This window comes from Schistosoma mansoni, chromosome 4 (assembly GCF_000237925.1).
Source record: "Schistosoma mansoni strain Puerto Rico chromosome 4, complete genome".
In the NCBI taxonomy this organism is placed as follows: domain Eukaryota; kingdom Metazoa; phylum Platyhelminthes; class Trematoda; order Strigeidida; family Schistosomatidae; genus Schistosoma; species Schistosoma mansoni.
The window spans coordinates 27,229,579-27,249,879 of NC_031498.1; the positions used below are offsets into that span (position 1 = coordinate 27,229,579).

Consider the following 20,301-nt stretch of genomic DNA (forward strand, 5'->3'; position numbering starts at 1 on the left):
ATCCTGGATTCGGTTGCTGGTTATCTGGTGTGGATATGAATACACAACAAAGTTTTGAAGCTCTATCGGATCGTGCGGTAGCTGTAGTTGTTGATCCAATACAGAGTGTGAAAGGCAAAGTAGTGATTTTTCGTAACTACAGATCATTCGCAGGTTGTCATCGATGCTTTTCGTCTGATCAACCCAAATCTTGTAATTGCTAATCAAGAACCCAGACAGACAACATCTAATGTTGGTCATCTTAGCAAGCCAACAATCCAAGCGCTTATTCACGGTCTTAACAGACATTATTACTCTTTACCTATTAATTATCGTAAGAATAAGTGGGAAATTAAGGTAAGCTTTATATACCTGACTGTTCTCACCGAAATAAGATGTTGATGAATCTAAACAAGCGTACGTGGCGAGATGGACTAACCTTGGAAGATTATAATACTCACTGTTCAGCTAATCACAAAACTCTTCAAACTATGCTTGATCTAGTCAAGTCATACCATAAAGTTCGTTTATTTGTGTGTTATGTATTTTGTTTAGTCTCTTGAAGATGAAGAAAAGATGACTCCAGAACAATTAGCCATCAAAAATGTTGGAAAAATGGTATGTTAATAACGGTATTACTTATCCTTCCACTCATTAGGATCCAAAGCGACATCTTGGAGAGCACGTAGATGAGTTAATGACATCCAATATCACTCAATCCTTAGGAGCAATGTTGCATTCAGTTGTTTTCACGTAAACAATTACCAAATAAATTCTTTATAAAACATTGAGTTCTATCCAATTGTTACTGTGAAGTTGTGTTTACTGAAGTATTTTTACTGTCTTTAGGAAACATGAGTTCTGATGCATTAACCGAAGAAGAGCGTTCACTTATTGAAGCTAAACGAAGAAAAGCGCTTGAGTCCCGTAACCGAAATACTGCGGGCGGACTTGTTAGTTCAGTGCCTATAGTTCAGAAACAGAATGTGGTTGCTAAGCAGCCCTTATGCTATGAAGGTGGTTATGATAGTATGCATACTGAAAAGGTAGGAGATTTCGTACATATGGCTAGAAAATGGGTGGAATCTGGGTAAGTTATTCAGGTTTTATCACATCTTTCTATCTTAATAGGGTGCTAATGTATAAGTTGGGCGTTATTAAGTAGCGGTTTCGGTGTACTAATGTTTTAACTATACAGTCTTTAGCTCTTGTTCAAACGCAGTCACTCAATTTTAGACATTGTAGGATTTCGCAATGACTAACTTAACCTTTGAGATTCTTATAGGATTTCCGGTTAGACGGCATTATGTCAGTTACTTAAACGCCCAAATATGCCCTGCTGTTGTTATGGTACTCAAACACGTCGTCGGGATCTTGACAGCTACTTGATAGTGGTCGATAAAATTCTTCGTTCATTTTTAAGGGGAGATTGGTTTGTAAGTTTATCCGTATTCTGGGAATGAACTAAGGTTGACATGTTTATGTAGCATACCAAATCTCGTTTACGGCTCTTGTCACATTTATCTTTCCCTATCACTTGTTTTCCTTGTACTGTGTGTTTGATTCATACCCAAAGTCGGCTAGACTTAATCACGTTGATAGATTATTGTTACTCTTTCTCATGATAAAACCTATTTCATTGTTAAGAAGACTTCCAGGTTGCTCGCTTTTCAACGTGTAAGATTTCGATTGTAAATCACAAGGAGACTTTATATCTTCAATTATTATTTTTACAAGTTATTTTTGTTTTCACTTAGTGTAGGAGTCCAAGATTGTAAGGATATCCCTCTGATATAGCACATTGGTTGTGGCTTTTGTATTTCGAAGTCAGTTCAAGGTCTTTATTAAGGTAGAGGCCACTATTTAATAATCCATGTCAACCCCAATATTGATCGAGACTGTTTTCTCATATGCGTTAAAAGTATATATACTTTTATGGAATAATTTGTATTAGTGTTTTTAGTCGGTAAATAGCTTAAATAAACCCATGAAATAAGTCGATTTATATTATCCTGTTATAATTGCCGTCCTTTTGACATTGCTTGCCAGCTAAATAAACGATATGAGGAGGGGGGTGAACTTTGATCTGACATTAACCTGGATTGAGCCATGTAAGTAGGTGCAGACTACTTGGTTGAGGTCTGCAAGATTATCGTAACCATTGGTTAGAGACCTTGAATGGCATGCTTCAGAATTGTTCACGATGACACGAGTGCGTCTACTCTATGTCTCTTAGATTCTAAGCTTCTCAATTCCTGATAATTCTTTTTCCACGAAGTTGAGTTAATGAATCGTATCTTCGATGCCTAATCTTTTCCAGTACCAGTAATATTTATTATTTATTTAAAAATATAAACATGTGTGCCACACAAATGATTCAATTTGTGTGAGGGCTGGAATACTGTTACCACCTCTAATACTCTGGGATTCTGTGTAACAGTTTGACCTTACCGTGCTAACGGGTATGGCATCTTGGACCGATGTGTTCACGTACCGGGTTCTATGTTGAGTTTGACTGACTGGGTGAGTATATTGTGGGTCTACATGGTAAGCAACCGATACCCAAAACAATTTGAAGTAACCGGAGTCTGTCTCATTATGTATGTGACAGTATTGGATAAGGATTGTCACGACTATATTCTGTGAAAGTCACTGATTGTTTTTACCTCATATTAATTATCGACAAACTTTTAAATTTTTCGTCTTTCTAGGTTCTTGCAAATGTAAACGTAACTTTTAAGTCTCTAAATAACTGATATGCTAGGGATTGCAAAGCTTTGTTTCTCTTGTTATTTAGAGAGACTAGGCTTTGTCCACGAACTTCAGTAACCAAAAATAAGAGAGGGACAGAATTACTTTTCCAGTTTCCTTACTTTTCATCAAGGTGTCGGTGTGGAGAGCCCAAGGTTTAACCCTTAGAAGCATTGTCCTTCCCTAGTCACTTCGTCGACTTCGTGCTAAAGTTTTTCTGAAGTGACTGGGGTAGTTCAGCTGATAATTTGCTTATGAGATATTCCTTGTACCCTGACCAATTAGATTTTAGAGAACAGTTACCCACAAGTTGAGCGAGGATATAACTATATATAGGTAAGCTAAAGCTACTACTAAGACATAAAGTATCCAACCACGATAGTGACGAGCTGCTAATTAGATAATTAATTAACTTTACAAAGCAGTCAGTCAAGTTGATGAATTCACCTAACACTCTATCCAGCTCCTCTTCTTCATCTTTCAAACTTACAGTCTTAAAGAATAACCTTCAATACTGTGATATTTGTATAGATTACATTATACTTTACTGACTTTATATCACCTGTTATAATTAGAAATTAAAACTAAAGGGCAAATAACATGTTTCACTGGATTCGACTGTTTATTTAAAATTTATTTTAGTTGAAGGAATTGCCGAAGTTTTTTTCTACCATGTATAAGATCGTTTGAGTGACTAGGAGTTATCAAATTGATTGCGAATCCCTCTCAAAAATTGGTTGTTTCGCGACCCGATGACCATGTATGTGTTCGTTAACTGGTCCAAATTACATGTATATAGAAGGTTCAAATGCCACCTAGATACTGAAACTAGTGGATGCAATGAGCTTTAACCTGCAATTAGTCACATAGTTAAGATATCAAAACGCTTGGGAATCACCCCCATTGATTGCCAGTTATTCGTGTGAAACATAATTCATTCTAGAAGATGCATTATCATAAGTTATACAGTTTAAAGACTGAGAGTTGAGAACCTGGGCAAATAAATAAATTATAAGCAGAGATGAATGCCGTCTAGCAGTGGAGTCTAGGATGTGCGTTTCGTGTAATCCACACGATGCACATTATGCTAATAAGAGGTTGATCAGTTCCAGTCCTAAACGTCAGTGGGGAGGTTCAAATAACCAATACAAAAATGGATCAAAGAAATAAATCCTTCGATATGAACAACAACTTCTTCAAGCAAATTCCTTGATGTATATTTTGAATAATTGTTATTACGTGTTTAACTTGTTTATCAGGCGCATATTCATTTGCTTGGCTTTGAGCCATCCTCGAATGCTTAAACCATTAAGCTGCCTCTTGAGCTGTAGGAATGCATTGCTTCTGTCATTCAGATTAAATATTTGTCATTTAACATAATTAGGCTATGAACTTACTAATTACAAAATAAATATATTGGTTAAACATCGGTGAATTTCGAATTTCTTTGTATCTAACTAGTTAATAATTAAGTATTTTTACACAATCTATCACAGTAAACCAACAACTGTTAAGCCGACTGGGAATTTAGTCAAGCAACAAATTTCACAACTCAAACAGAATTTTATACCTAAATCCAGTACAAATTCTTTTCCTTCGAGAACCCCTCAGTCTACTCCTAATGATGCATTCAGACCGAAGACCAGCTTAGCTAATGTACTGTGCACACTGTGCTCTGCCAATAGGTTTGAAGTGCACGCCAGATATCACGTTGGATTGACACAGCTATTTAAGTCTATGGATTCTAAACAGTATGGTAAGTTGTTATTCTTTAGTTCATATTGTATTGTTCTGTCGTGCTAGCAGCATTAACACAAGATATGATGTAATGTTGGTAACGTGTTAAGTCAACTGTGTTTTCGTATTTATGGGAAATGGTTTCAGATTCGTATCTGATTGGATTTATGTAAATCAGAATTCAGTCGTATGTGGTCAGGTAACTCTCAGTGAGGTTGAAACATAATTTGAGTTTAACTGGCTCGTATTCTTGAACAATATTATTACTTGTTTACAAGCCTTATGAAGCTGTCAAAACTAGTAGCCTACGTATCAGAAAAGATTTTATGCTCTAATAGCATTCTATAATGTGTTAAACGTGGATAGTAGACTTGGTTGATGTTAAGCTTTTCTAACTACCTAGCTCAACTCAATGAACTAGTTTTAACATGGAAGTAGCATTTAGATAGTTGGAACGATCAATAAAGGATTTATATCACTTGCTGATCAAATTTATCAAGATAATAATCAGTGAGTTCATAAGCGGATTGATTTAAAATAGATTTTAGCGGTGTAAGTAGACTGCTATGCTGGGAGTATGTAGTCCATATATATTAGTTACGATAAGTTAGCATCGGCAAATTGGTTTTTCTATATCCATGCCAATCTGTTACTAACGAAACAAATATTGGAAGACTTCCAAAGTAGGTAAATTTGTCGACTCACTCGGCTATTTTACTCCATGTAATTACATTAGATGTATGTAACCTGGTCCTGGATGCACATTTCGCCTGTAATATTTTGAAATGTCGCCGCTTGAATACTTACAGTGCTGTTATAAAGGACTAAGGTCCACTCATCAGACAGGCAGGTTAGCTTAATTATACGGTGAAACAGTAATAATTACTGTAAGTGAACATGTGTCTTGTTAGCGGGAAATACATAGGGTTAAGGCATGCTCCATGCAGAACTGTGTTGGGGCACGCTAATTGGCTATTTCTTAACCAATTAGTGCTAGCGGATACTTGGAGAAGACTCTAGAATCTTTTTATGTAAAAATTGTAAATATACTAACGTTTTCCTTATTGTGATTCCTACCTCCATTCGACCTTGCTATTTGGAATGTAACTACGTTCCTGTTCAGCCGTGTTCTGATTCGGGGACTCGTCAAGTGTATCTGGGTCGTATTAAGAAAAATCATCAGATGTCTTAAGTGCTGATTTTTTCAATCTAATTCTTAGGTTCTTTCTAAAAGCTTTTTACACTAAATTAATCAAATTGCACATGTAGGTCCACCTACAATATAGGAAGTTCTTATTTTCCTAATGTTTGTGGTTACATCCTTATTGTTTAATGAGCTATTAAAGAGAAAGCTCCTCTACATTCAGTCTTGAACTATTTATTCCAGAAGATAAATCGAGATTTAGAGGAAGATAAAGAATAAATACACGTTCGCCAATGAGATCAGTTTTAAACTAAGTCATGAGTGGAAACTAATTCTGGAATCACTTTTAGGTAGTCTACGCCTTCCGGTATGACTCCAGTTGACTACTGATTCTGTGGTTAATAGCATGCGTCTAAGGTTTCATAGAATGTATTATATGCTATAGAAACTCCTGGATCTGTCCGTGGCTTATTCTTTTAGCCACAAATTGAAGATTGGAGATAATTGTGAATGTGAGTAATGATATTGTAATATTATTTACAAATAAAGTGCGTAGTATTGCACAAAGCAATAATCGTTTCATACTAATTCCACGATCCAACAATCAGCAAGCTTACGTAATCCAGCACAACAAACGAATCAATATCTATGGCTGTAATGCCAAACAAAATAGATTCATACCTCTGACGAATAATAGTTTTCATGATTCAGTATATTGAATTCATTTAATGACTGCCAAAAGTGGCAAATTTACGTTTCCAGGTATTTATTTGGAAACTATATCATATGAAATATTTCCTTATTAATACCTCGAACTAGGATATTGCCTCGATTATTGCCTGGATACTATTTCATATTAAATTTACACACTAATCAAATTTAATTCTGAAAATTAAAATACTATCTTATCATAATTCTCCTGTCAACTTATTTTTATATGTGTGTGTATAGATTCGCAAACAAGGAGATGGTCATTTGATTTATCAGAATATAATGAATTCGGTAAAAAATGTGAAATTTTCTTTATAGATATATCTTTTATACAGTGAAAAAGGTCAAGAATATTGATGAATTACACTTGGAAGAACTTCCATATGCTGTTATTAAAGTAGGTGTTTATATCTATATATCGTCCAATGTTAGTAGTTTTTATAAGTACAAAGCTAACCAGTAAGATGATTTTATTTTGTATATCTCTGGCTCAGTGGTTACAGAGTTAGACTTTCAACTAGTAAGTCACAGACTCAAACTTCGGTATGGGCAACCAAGTAGTATCACTGCCTTACATGCCTCGAAATCAAGCACTCAAATATGTATGTGGTACATGAATTACTAAAATACACTCCGATTTTGGTAGTGAACAATAGTAGAATCTAGAATTCCTGTTCTATCTTAGTGTTGATGTTCACACTGAAACCCAAAGCTGATACCTATGGTTTGAAGCATCAAAGTGTTACTCACTTGGTTATAGAATCATAGTTTCCATCAGTTTTGTTCAGTAGACATGATGATTGTCAATAATTTTAGGAGTATTCATTTCTCGTTTGTTGACATTCAGAATTGAACGTGACAAGTCTCTTTTAGCGTATTAGCTTACTGAATGGTTATCTCATTATTATCAGCTTCTAGAACTTAATTATGCACTCTGTCATGACTAGCTTTTGCTTGAGACTCATTGTGAGCTTTAACACTGAAATACTAACACATCAGTCCTGAAGAGAACGAAACCACTCATCACTGATTCCACTGCTAGCTACTATCCAAAATATAATTAACTTATAGATTCAAGCGTTATCCATTGAAAGAAGCACAGTTAAGATTGATCATTTAAATTCTAACTATCAGTAATGAAAAAAAGAAATACAGACTCTATGCAATCAATGATTTAGATGCTTCATTTAACTTTAAAGTTGGCATTTAATGTCCGATCAATAAATTCACTCCTCTCTAAATTGGCGTTCATATATTAAATTGGGCACTCATACGTTATAACAAATGTTATTTAAATTTCCAACTATTATCCCAGAAATTGATTGTTCTATTTTGCTTTTTGCATAATTCTTTTCTTGTGTAGATATTTCGTAAACGAATTTCAATGAAACCTGGTGCAGATGATTTGAAAGATCATGACAACAATGATGAAATTGATCATAGTACACTGAAGGATAGAATACCGGATGATTTATTGGCAACATTATTTCCATTTCAAAAAGACGGTGTATGGTAATGACCACTACCTTTATCTCTATAGCTTACCTTTTTAATCTCGTATATTCTAATTGTTAAATGTTATTTACTTATGACATAAGCTACAGATAATTTAATAAATCTAAGCAACACTGATATAATAAACTGTAGCTAATAAATATAAGTGATAAGATTTGGGTGCTTGGGGTCCGTAAAACCAAGTGCATCCAGCGGTTACAGAACTCATTCTCAAAATGGTCATCGCTTAAATATAGCTCTCGGTATTTTCGTCGTTTTAAAAAAATCTTTTCTCATGAAATTTGTGATCGTTTGAAAATAATAGTTCGATGTTTGGTCGTTCAAGATCAAGGGGAAAGTCATAGACATTGGTCTCATAGCTGTTGGTACTCATTTGTGAGATGTATCTGCAATTTTGAGTGAACTGTTGTTTGCCTTGTGGTTCAAATCGTGTACTCATTGTTTCGACCATGGACAGTTTAATGGATTTTTTCTTGTCCATTACTGTTTGACTACTTCACTTCATTCTACTTTACAGAAATAATAACGACAGTGGATTACAACATACAAAAGGAGGCAGAATAGAAATATGCAGGAATAAAAACATAAGCTTTTATTGGATTCACACGGGAACCTTTTAATATCATCATGATCCATCCGTCAGCAATGATTAATTGCAAATAAACCAATCAGCGCATTTTAATTCGGTCTTGGACTGAATATGGAATTATTAAGAGTCTGTCTTATTCAATATAATTCTGTCGAACTATCCCAGTTGTACTCGACGTCGATCAAAACCAATACATTTGTACTCTAGTTGATGATTTAGTAAAAACCAATGTCAAGATTGTATATATGGCTTTTCAAATGGAAACTAACTAACGAGAAACTTACGGTCCAGGATTGTGTGCTAATTGTCTTCAAGCATAGCATCACGACCATGGCCTCTGGCCTGACGGAGTGGCCTGGCTTGCCCGATATGATAACTCAGTCTAAGTTAGTTGGAACATTCCCTTGGGTTCTACAGTACCATGCAGGTTGGTTGGTGGGCGGTAAGATCAAAAGCAGCAAAATTATAATCCATAGTGAAGTGTTACTGTCAGTTGTCCGGGGGTATGGCGTCTCTATGGTGTTTCAAACAACCGGCATCTGCAGTTATGCTGTCTTCCTACTGAGGTACGAGGGAAGTAGAATAGGTCGACCCTAAAAATAGTAAACCTCATCTTGGTCTGAAGTTTTCCATCTTCGGTGGTAAGGTTTAAAAAGTACAGATCTGATACACTTAAAACTACTCACAAGAAAGGTCATGTATGATTAGATCTGAGCCGTTTGACCCTTCGGATCTATGGGCTTGCTCCTAAGTGATCAGGATCACCCTTAACCCCAAGAAACGTCCTTCTGCGATGTGAGCAACTAAATAGTGATAACCGCTCATATACCTCTAATAACATTGGACTGGTCAAATTCAATGTGGGATCACCTAGACCAGTGGTCGTATTACAACTGAATGAATAGAACTCAGAAGGGGTTTCGTGGAGATTTAGTATTTTCCTAGTTGAAAGCGTGAGTCACTTGAAGCTAGACCACCAAGGAAAACCTGGAAGCACTAGACTCAATTAACAGTTGAAGTTAGGCACTATAAAATTGCCTATTATTGAGTGGTCAATCCATGTAGAAATATTCAATTCACATGAGCTCACTATAATTGTTGAAGATATCTAACTTAATCCTTTCCATCACCGCATAGATTTCACTTATTCTAAAATATAAAAACGATCTGCAATTTATCATCTCTCTCTTTCGCAGTAAGAGTTTTCCCTCTCGATAGATTCATTTGAAATTTTCTTATCAAATGAACTGTAATTTTATTCATTCAAGTTTGGCTTTGAAACGATCCGGTCGTGTTCTACTGGCAGATGATATGGGTTTGGGCAAAACCATTCAGTCGTTAGCTATTGCATCAGCTTATTATTCTGAATGGCCATTATTAATTATTACACCATCATCTGTTAGATTTTCATGGAGAGATCAAATTATTCGTTGGCTTGGCAAACCACTTAATTTAAATTTAACACATATAACAGTTGTTAATTCGGGTAAAGATATTATGGATGATTGGGATTCGTTTAATTCATCACCAATCACTATTATTAGTTATGATTTAATGAGTCGTTATGGCAAAGAATTATTGAAACGGCGGTATGGCGTTGTCATTGCAGTGAGTATTGATTTATTATTTTTATGTATATAAGCAATCTGTCTAATTTATCCCAATTGAAGTATTTGTTAAATGATATGATTTGAATAGTAAGAGGGTGTTTCTTAGATTTATATGGTCTAAAATATTATTATTTATGAGTTTCTAATATTTCATTACACAATTTCCTTGTTAGGATTCGATTAATGAGTTCAAAGTCCATCCAGTTTTAGTGATTTTACTCAGTCAGGAAAACCTAGCGCAGAACCTCGGGGACATAAGAACATCAATTTAAGTTACTGTACTCCATTAGCACAGCGAAATGAAACTGTTAGAGAAAATCCCAGAGTCTTACAGGTGGTAACACTTTTAATGGTAATAGAACGAGGCGGGGTTACATTGGACTTCATCCACTCATATATTTTTGCTTCCGAGTCTGCCAGTACGGCTGAAGGCCGGGATAGTTCGCTTTCCCTTTCGAAAAGCTCTCATATAGCCAGGCGTATATAGCAACTGTCAGAGAAGTCCTACTTACTGCCTTTTCGTTGTCGGAGTGTTGTTCACAGAAGTGAGAGGACGAAAAGCGAATGCCAAGTACTTAAACTGGGATAGTGAATACGGGGGATTCACCTAAGGGAATTAGAAAATCAGAAGGGGTTTTGTAGAGATTTCAGTATTTTCATAGTTGGAATCATCAGTAAATTGAAGCTAGATCACCATGGAAAACCTGGAGGCACTGAACGGCTGAGGAGTCCCACAGTAACACGAAATGGCCGTTCAGTGCTTCCAGGTTTTCCATGGTGGTCCAGCTTCAATTGACTCTTGATTTCGACTATAGAATTAGAAAACCCTGATTCTAAACCAATGGTGAGAATGGACTCCAGGATACTGATGGAATAAATAGGATATAAATCCATTCTTAGTCACGCATTAATATGGAATCGCATCTCCCAATGTTGCTCCACTGCTGCACCCAGCGATCGATCAACGTAAGTGTACCAATCGTACAGGTGCTCAGTCGCAAGCCGAGTACTTCAGTGGCGATGTGTATGAAGCTGGGTTATGCCGGTTCTAATCCTTCAGTCCCCTGAAGATTGCAGTTGTAAACTTTGCGGACGAGTGTCAACTGTCACGAATTCTAGGTTGAGCAGAATTTCCTGTCACTTCAGCCATTGTAACTAAATTTTTTTGTTCTTTCAATGTCTATACTTGTCCTACGTAGATAATATTTTAATTGTTGCACATATTTAACGATTGGCTGAAGATGACCTGGCGGTAATCAGTTATAAATTTTTAACTTTGTTTATTATTATTATTATTATTATTATTATTATTAGCTTTATTCAATATTATATTCTTGGTACAATATAAAATTCTCAGCACAAATTATTTCAACAAGTTTCCGTTCCTTATTTTTATCGATCGTGACGATAAATATTGAGTGATCGCCAATTAGATGTTAGTAGTTCAGGAATTGACATCTAAATAATGTACATTCTTTTCAATGTATGTTGCCAGCAACCTGTCTCTGATTGTGCTCTTCCCTAACTTGTACAACGAAAGGTCGTGAACCTGAATAGGTTGTGCAGTTAATTGACATAATGATCTGTTGAAACAAAATAAATAATTTGCTGAAATATGTAGATGGCAGGAACAGGTAGCCCAGATATTCAAGCAACCTGTCCTATTACTATGGGAAATTTTGCTTATGAGAAACTCAGTCTTAATAATTATTACGTTTGTATTTATTTGACTTTGTTTGTAATTATATTTGACGCAAGTTGCATTCTATCCACAGTTCCCCAATTCGTTCTTTACCTACTTTGTATTTATGATGTTTTGTAGGATGAATCTCATTTCATAAAAAATATTAAAGCTGCTAGGACTAAGGCTGCGACTCCAATTCTTAAGGTAAGTTATTATGTAGTGAATGTAATATTGTATGTGTCGTTTGTTTATTGACTTATTTGTATTTGCTTTGAATACTTAATTATTATTGACACATTGATAGTGATAATCAAATTAGTCAGTAAGGCGAATCTGGAACAAATAGGAGTAGAAAGTCCTTAACGTAATAGGTTACCAAGGTAGATGTACCTGTTACTAGTGACTAGTTAGCTAATCTTAACTTATTTGCAATTTTTATGATAATACAGTTTACTTCTTATTAAAATTGTATTGTTGTAGTTTTTACTTTGGGATTATGGAAGTGAAATATCCATTAATCACTCATAGAGTTTAGGATAAAAATGTTTTTCATCTTAAGTCGTTGTGCCAGATCAGCATATTGAGGTAAAATTAACGTGCTAATTAACAAAATAGATTTAAATAGTAGTGTAACAGATATTGTAGTACTAGCCGGAGACTTGAATGCACAGGTCGGGCGTCTAGGCACAGAAGAGAGTCGTTTAGGTGACCGATGGGGACTTGTTGGTCGCAGGACAGATAACGGGGACCGTTCGCTGCAACTGTGCACAGACCACAACCTGTTTCTGGCCAGCACTAACTTCCGGCACAGTCATCGCCGGTGTGCTACCTGGCGTCCTCCCTCTGCATCCCAAGCCTGGACTCAGATTGATCACATCGCGATCAGCTACCGCTGGCGTGGTTGTGTACAAGACTGCCTCTCCTTTTGGAGTACCTATCTGGAGTCTGATCATGCCCTGGTCTGCGCCAATCTCACCTTACTTTTCAGTGGCCGAAGGATTGACCACCACCAACGGATCGATGTTAGTAAACTGGCTGCAACTTCTGTTGCAAGTAAGTATCGAGTGGAGCTAGCCTCTAGGCTAGCTACCACCCCACCGAAAAGTATAGATGAGCATTGGTTGCATCTTCACGACGCCATGAAAATGGCGAGTAAAGCCGCTTGCGGCTTCGCGAAACGTCCCGCTTACAAGCACTGGGTTTCTTCTGGCTCCTTACAACTGATGGAAGCCCGTCGGTCTACTCCGGGTGACCGTGAGTTTAACCACAAACGAAGGCTGTTACGTAATGAAATCGGGCAAAGCTTGCGTAAGGACCGAGAAGCCTGGTGGTCGGAGCGTGCTAATGAGATGGAAGCAGCAGCTGCATCTGGTAACTGCCGGAAGCTCTTCCAACTCATCCGAGCCACTGGCAGCAAGAAGTCTGGTGTGAGTGAAACAATCTACGAGGATGATGGGATGCCAATCACTAACATCTGTCGACGTCTTGGACGATGGGCGGAATCTTTCGAAGGGCAGTTCAACTGGCCTGCTGCTCCGGCAACATCAACCAGTTTGTCCTGCCCCCCATGGCCGGTGACGACTGATCCACCAAACGAGGCGGAAGTCCGCAAGGAACTCCAACTCTTGAAGCGCTACAAATCACCGGGCCCAGATGACTTACCTCCGGCTCTTTTTAAAGATGGTAGTGACTTTCTGGCTAAGGAACTGACTGCGTTGTTTGCAAAGGTTTGGGAGGAAGAAAGTGTTCCAACATCATGGAATGAGTCGATAGTCGTCCCTATCTTTAAAAAGGGTTCACGTTGTTCCTGTAATAACTATCGGGGGATAAGTCTACTTCCGATTGCGTCCAAACTATTGGCTTCTGTCATTCTTCGTAGGTTGTTTAAAACCCGTGAACGATTGACTCGCGAGGAGCAGGCTGGTTTTCGTTCTGGTCGAGGATGCATTGATCACATCTTCACCCTCCACCAAATGTTAGAACACCGTCATACTTATCGCAGGCCAACAATCGTAGTGTTTCTTGATATCAGGGCGGCCTTCGATTCGTTGGACTGGACTGTTCTCTGGGATTGTCTATTGAAGAAGGGTGTGCCTGAGAAGTTCATTAACATCTTAAAGGCCCTGTATACGAACACCTCAGGCAGAGTGAGGGCATACAACCACCTTTCTCCCTTGTTCCATTCGAGCAGTGGGGTTAGGCAGGGTTGCCCGATCTCACCATTCCTCTTCAACTTTGCCATCGACGACATCCTGGAAACAGCTCTGATGGATGTAAGTAATGGCGGTGTGGATATGTTGCCTGGAGAACGACTTCTCGATCTCGAGTATGCGGATGATATTGTCTTACTGTGCGATAATGCCCAAGGCATGCAATCCGCACTTAATCAGTTGGTAATCAGTGTCCGCAGGTACGGTATGTGCTTTGCACCCTCCAAGTGCAAGGTACTCCTACAAGACTGGCAGGATTCTCATCCTGTACTCACCCTGGATGGTGAGCAGATTGAAGTAGTTGAGAAGTTCGTGTATCTAGGTAGCTACATAAGTGCTGGTGGTGGCGTGAGTGATGAGATTGATGCACGTATAAGGAAAGCCAGAGCGGCTTATGCCAATCTGGGCCATCTTTGGCGCCTTCGTGATGTTAGTCTGGCTGTAAATGGTCGGATCTACAACGCGTCGGTGAGAGCAGTTTTGCTCTATGCTTGTGAAACCTGGCCTCTCCGAGTTGAGGATGTTAGACGTTTCTCTGTGTTCGATCATCGTTGTCTCCGAAGGATTGCTGACATTCAGTGGCAACACCATGTTAGTAATGCAGAGGTTCGGCATCGTGTGTTCGGGCGCCGAGACGATAATTCGATTGGTGTCACCATCTTGAAACACCGACTCCGGAGGCTTGGACATGCTTTGCGAATGTCGTCCCAGAGAATTCCACGAAGTGCATTATTTGCTGACTCTGGGACTGGTTGGAAAAAGCGGAGAGGTGGTCAGTGTATGACATGGTGTCGTGGCATGAAAGAGAGCTGCAAAGGGCTAGCTTCTGTTGGTCCTTCACGACTCCCTGGCTGGGGTCCGAGAGATGGTGCAACACAGTGGCTAGAGACGTTATCAGATATCGCTCAGAATAGAAGTCAGTGGCGAACCTGCTGTAACCTTCTTCTACTTTCTTCATAAAGAGTGGCTATAACTTTCCTAACTGAGAGAGCTCTTCTGGTTGTACATTTAGTTCCCCCCATCATTACTCTTCTCCTTTTCTTTTTTTTCCTTCTTTTATATATACACATCTTCCTTCTCCCATTCTCATTATTTTGTGTGGCACATATGTATCCGGTGCCCTTTGTACCAATATATATGTGATTAAATAATAATAATAATAATAGTAATAATATCGTTAGATGAGAAATGGATAGATTTAAGGAATTAATTATACAAAATACTATTGAAGCTCAAAGTTGAAGGTGTAGAGTGACGGATTCTAGAGTAGAGTACTCCAGTCTCATTCTCTTGTGTGAATTTTAATGTCTCTTAGAAATTACTTTCGATTTGTTTAATAATTGATAGTTGTGGGGACAGACGATTAGCCGGGAATCTGTGTTGTTCACCAATATTCAAAGAATATTTACACTATTGAGGAAATTAATTATTCATCTGAGATACGAAACGTTTTGATAAGCTGGATGCTATATAACGGATGATTTTGAAATACATTTCCTCTCTTTCAGGTATACTACAGTAATACGTTAATACGATAATCAGACTTGTCACGCTATATTAGATCCAGGATTCACGACCCGGAGTAGAAAACCAGAGTATAGACTAGATAATACTTTATTTCACACGATTGCAAGCAGTCACTCTCAGTGACATTCTAAACGAGACACATTGTTGAGGTCAATTATGCACCTAGTCTGTCTCATTCTACATGTCATTGTCTGAGTTAGAAGAACAAACATTTTTAGACCAATGTTTCATGTATATGTTTATTCGGTTATGCCAATTATAACTTCCCCATCACCTTTCCAGTCTTCTCATTTGTATGTGCATCGAATACCATAGATTGTAAAACTCATACTGTTTCTCAGTGGATGTTACCACTCATATGATTAGTAATATTTAGTCATTCACTAAATTCCACCGGTAAAACCCAGTGTTTCTGTAATGATGTACACCGTTTATTATATTTTTCGAGTCGCTTCCAAAAAACATTTGGTCTAAAATTCTTCTTATTTTATCACATTCGAATACGTTTTCCCTCATAAAATACTCATACTTTTGTCTTCCAATAAAATGATAATTGTTAAACATTTCTATCGACTACTGACACTGATTACATGAAATTTCACTAAAGTGAACAAATTTGTTTTTTTTCATATAGTTAAGATCATGAGTCAATTGAAGCTAGACCACCATGGAAAATCGAATCCAGCGAGGCGGGATCGTTGATGCGCACTGCTGAGGAGTCCCACAATAGGACGAAACGGTCGTCCACTGCTTCCAGGTTTTCCATGGTGGTCTAGCTTCAATTGAATCATGATCTTAGCTATATAAAATGACTAAAATCTCCACAAAACCCCCTTGTGATATATTTGTTTTTGTATTTTCAAAATGGATGTATCCAGTGTTTCGTTAATGATGTTTTGGAGTTTCATTTAACCGACTCAAGCTGATAAAATAAGATTCTATATTGTTATTGTTCAGAATTTTAGTCGGATTTTCTTTTGTTACCTTAGAGTTTTCTGTATGGATATCTTTTCATAAACTCATACAGGCATTTGTTGACGATGAACGGAGAGTTCTAATAGTATAAGGTTTTATGATTCTAGAATTTTCATCAGTTCTGTATTTGTCTATCTCTATGAGTTGGGTGTGTGTTTACACTTCTATAGCACAGATTTGTTTAAATTCTATGTATCGAAATATCCATCTACAAATTTCAAGAGCTGTGTAATATTTATTTTCGTTTATAATTTACTTATCAGTGGGCTAAAAGAGTTATACTCTTATCTGGAACACCTGCTATGTCAAGACCGGCTGAATTATTCCCTCAGATATCTGCAATTTCTCCAAATCTTTTCCAAGGTGGATTTCATGAATTTGGGCTACGATATTGTTCAGCCAAAGAGTGTCCTTGGGGATGGGATTATTCTGGTTGTTCCAATATGACCGAACTACAATTGGTCTTGGAAAAATCAATCATGATAAGGTATGGACTTTGTTTTCGTTTTATTTTTGAGCCTACTTACAAGTAGTCAACCTCGTCAAACGTTTTTTTCGCTTAGATTGTCAGATCATTTGAGAAACATGACCTCTGAGTTCCTTTTTTGTTTTTCAGTCTAGTTCATGCGTTACTTTATATCAATTTCTAATGTAGTCTTATGACTAGTACCAAAGGAATTAACATTAAAGTTTAAGTAACGTAAATATGAAGTAGTTCTCAAATGATATGTAGTCGACCACCTGTAATGAAGACTATAAGATTCTGATTTAGAAGTTGTTTATTTCTACTTATTATTTATTACTCTTTCAGATCATAATCTTTAACAGTGCTAATATTATCAGTAGGAATAACATACTTTCCAGCGAAAGTCAGGAGATTTAGTCCAGTGAATCAATACGACAGCTTTACGGAAGCATACTTAACAATGTTATGTGGTAAATAAATTAATATATTTGTAATATCCCAATGAGTAGAAAAATTAGATTTTCTGACATTTTGTGACTCAGTGTAAGCCACTGTTTCAGAGAAAAAATAACCAACATTAAGAAATGTCAACCTATGGTAGCCGGCAATCAAAATCAGTTTAGACCCTATTCGTTTCTTCGGGATACTGGAGCATATTTGCACCTTTAATTTACAATCACAGTTTTCTAACTGCTTTATGTGAACCCTCCACATCCATCAACTCTATCTGGATGTTTGCTTTTCGTCCTCTCACTTCTGTAAACTTTACCTGCACCACATGAACCCAGTGAGTAGGGCTTCCTTGGCATAGACTATAACCAAGTGACTATATGAGAACATTTCGGGAAGGAGAGCAAACGTTCCTCACTCCCGAACATACCACAAAACATTCAAGAACAATCTTCACATGATGACGTCACTACTTTTGCTTCTATCTAACAGGATTGATGTTATTTTCTTAATTTACTTGTTTTACCATCATGTTCCTAATAAAAGTTCTCAGTATTTTTGTTTTTCGTTTGGTTCTAATAGACGGGTCAAAGCTGATGTTTTATCACAATTACCGCCTAAACGTCGTGAATTAGTTGTTCTAGATCCAAGTGTAATTAAAAAAGGAAATCTGGGTCGACATGCTAAAACAATGTTAACCGATAAATTATCCGTAAGTTGATTTTGAGCAGAATAGAATAGAATTCATTAATATATATGTATATATAATCTTCTTCTCTGTGTAGAGTAAAGAGAAACGCTCTGCTCTATTCGAATATTTCCATGAAACTGGTTCAGTGAAACTTCCAGCTATAGAGTACGTTATTTCGTTATTTTTTTGTTTATTGGTACTTTTTGCCTTTGAAAGACCTACTCAATTTACCGTTTAATTTTATTTAATAAACGGTTACATGCTAACGAATAATCTGATGGTCTTAATCATGCAGAATTGTTGATGTCATAAGTTCAGATCTCAGAAAACATAAAGTTTGGTAATACACATTATTCTAATGAACATGTAATAAGCACCTACGATAAATGTAGGTCTTAATTTCTTATATTTATAAATATTCCGTCAGTCGTTTGAATAGATTCTGATTTCTGAGTACTATTCTAGATATACGAAAGGGTGTTAAGAGAAAAGCATAATACTTTCAAACTAGTAGTAATTATCTGTGGAAAATCATGATTTCGAGGTTAAAATAAATGATTTTCTGTTATTGGATCTCCAAGTCAAACTCTTTTATGTTTACCTTGATTTAAGAAACCTGGCACAATCGCCTAATGGTGTTCAACCATGTTGGTTATGAGATAGTTATTTACCGCTGGCAATAAAAGATGGTTGTGCAATACAGCGAATTAAGTGTAATTATATATACAATCTATTGGCTCCCGCCTTAGTGTTGTAGGTGTCAAGCGATTGCGCGTGAGACCTGAAGGTCCTGTGTTAGATCTCCAGTGATGGGGTCGTGAATTAGCATTGCTTAGGAGTCCCATGCACGGCCAAAACAACTGTACAGTACTTCGTCGTTTTCAATAGTTATTTAACCGAGACTAGTCATGGATGTAAATCGTGAAAATACCGGTCTCCACAAATCCTCTTTATGCATATTTCTCGGTTTTACTGAGGTTTCTACCTCCTCTTGCTAACATGTTTCGCAAAAAATATTAACTAATTTACTTGTTTCAGTCTTAGTTGTCATGGTTTTTAGAGTTACCACACAATTTCAAATCTGCTAACAGTAACATCGTCTTAACTCATTCAAATTGATCGTGTATAAAAGATGGCCCTAAATTTCTTTATCCATTTAGGATTGTGTATAACTTCTTTAGTATTTCTTACATGTTTTTTTTTCACTGATATGACGTAAAATGATGTTTTGCAATCTAGGATTGTTTCCCCATACAAAAGGTATTTTTATAGTTCTGACGTCTATTGTCTTTTCGATCATTAATTCTGTTGTTTGAGGAGGAAAATATTCAAACCACTGTGGTGGTGGTGGTGGTGGTAGTACTTTTGAGTTGTAAAACTCGTTTTTTAAAAGCCTATGGAAATAAATGCACCTCTGGAAAAATGTTGATTTAAAAGTCTAAATAGGTCTACAGTTCCTCGGTATCTGTATGCAAACGAGTATATTGGAACAATAGCTGTTTGGATTTCATCACTTACAGTCTCAACTACTTGGTTAGACATACAAATTCAACTAAACATGGATCAACTTGAAAAATCGAATGGTCTCACTATCCCTCACATACACATTTTTGATTATGTTCTGTCTTGTCGATGCTTTTGTTTATTATGATACTAACTGGTAAATATTACTTATCCTCGAATTAAGTTTGGCTAAAAGCTCAAGTATTTAACTCTACACTTGATAATTGAGTTATGTTAAGAAGTTATCCAATTAATCGACAAGTATCTGTTGGTCATATAATTAATGAATTCCTGACAAAGCACTAATTATCTCACTTTTTTTTTATCTTCACTGACGTTTATATTTTAGACAATATGTTTTAGATTTAATCGAATGTGGTCACAAATTCCTACTTTTCGCACATCATACAGATGTCCTAGATAGTCTCGATAAATTACTCTCAGAAAAGGTAACTTTATGACTTTTCTCAATCGGTACTTATTTGTTAATATTATCGTGATATTTATTTGTTCAGCATTTAAATGTAGTGTAACTTTTTGCAGCCTATATATATATATATATATATATATATATATATATATATATATCCTTGAACCCTGTTTAAGTACCGGACTGTTATATCTGAAGCGTTTTGAATTCACTAGTTAGCGAACGGAACAAAGACTTGTGACCAGAGACCGATAAGCTAGCTATTCTGATGCGACCCAGACCCAGCTAACTAGAGTAAGAAGTCCAAGTTGGAAGCAGGGAAAATATAT

The 20,301-nt window shown here is 36.8% G+C and overlaps 1 protein-coding gene across 1 annotated transcript in view; it reads left to right on the plus strand.

Annotated features, from left to right (window-relative positions):
* Positions 1–823: 823 nt before the first annotated feature.
* Positions 824–20,301, plus strand: part of Smp_131000 (harp (smarcal1)-related) — a gene marked incomplete at its 3' end in the record, with an annotated part of 33,625 nt that continues 14,147 nt past the window's right edge. Inside the window, exons 1-11 of the mRNA XM_018797361.1 lie at positions 824–1,069; positions 4,227–4,486; positions 6,563–6,613; positions 6,658–6,719; positions 7,686–7,834; positions 9,695–10,034; positions 11,859–11,924; positions 16,696–16,919; positions 17,931–18,060; positions 18,134–18,204; positions 19,892–19,991. Coding sequence (XP_018652411.1) covers positions 1,011–1,069; positions 4,227–4,486; positions 6,563–6,613; positions 6,658–6,719; positions 7,686–7,834; positions 9,695–10,034; positions 11,859–11,924; positions 16,696–16,919; positions 17,931–18,060; positions 18,134–18,204; positions 19,892–19,991 — 1,512 coding nt within the window. The 5' untranslated portion in view covers positions 824–1,010. The remainder of the gene's footprint in view (positions 1,070–4,226; positions 4,487–6,562; positions 6,614–6,657; positions 6,720–7,685; positions 7,835–9,694; positions 10,035–11,858; positions 11,925–16,695; positions 16,920–17,930; positions 18,061–18,133; positions 18,205–19,891; positions 19,992–20,301) is intronic.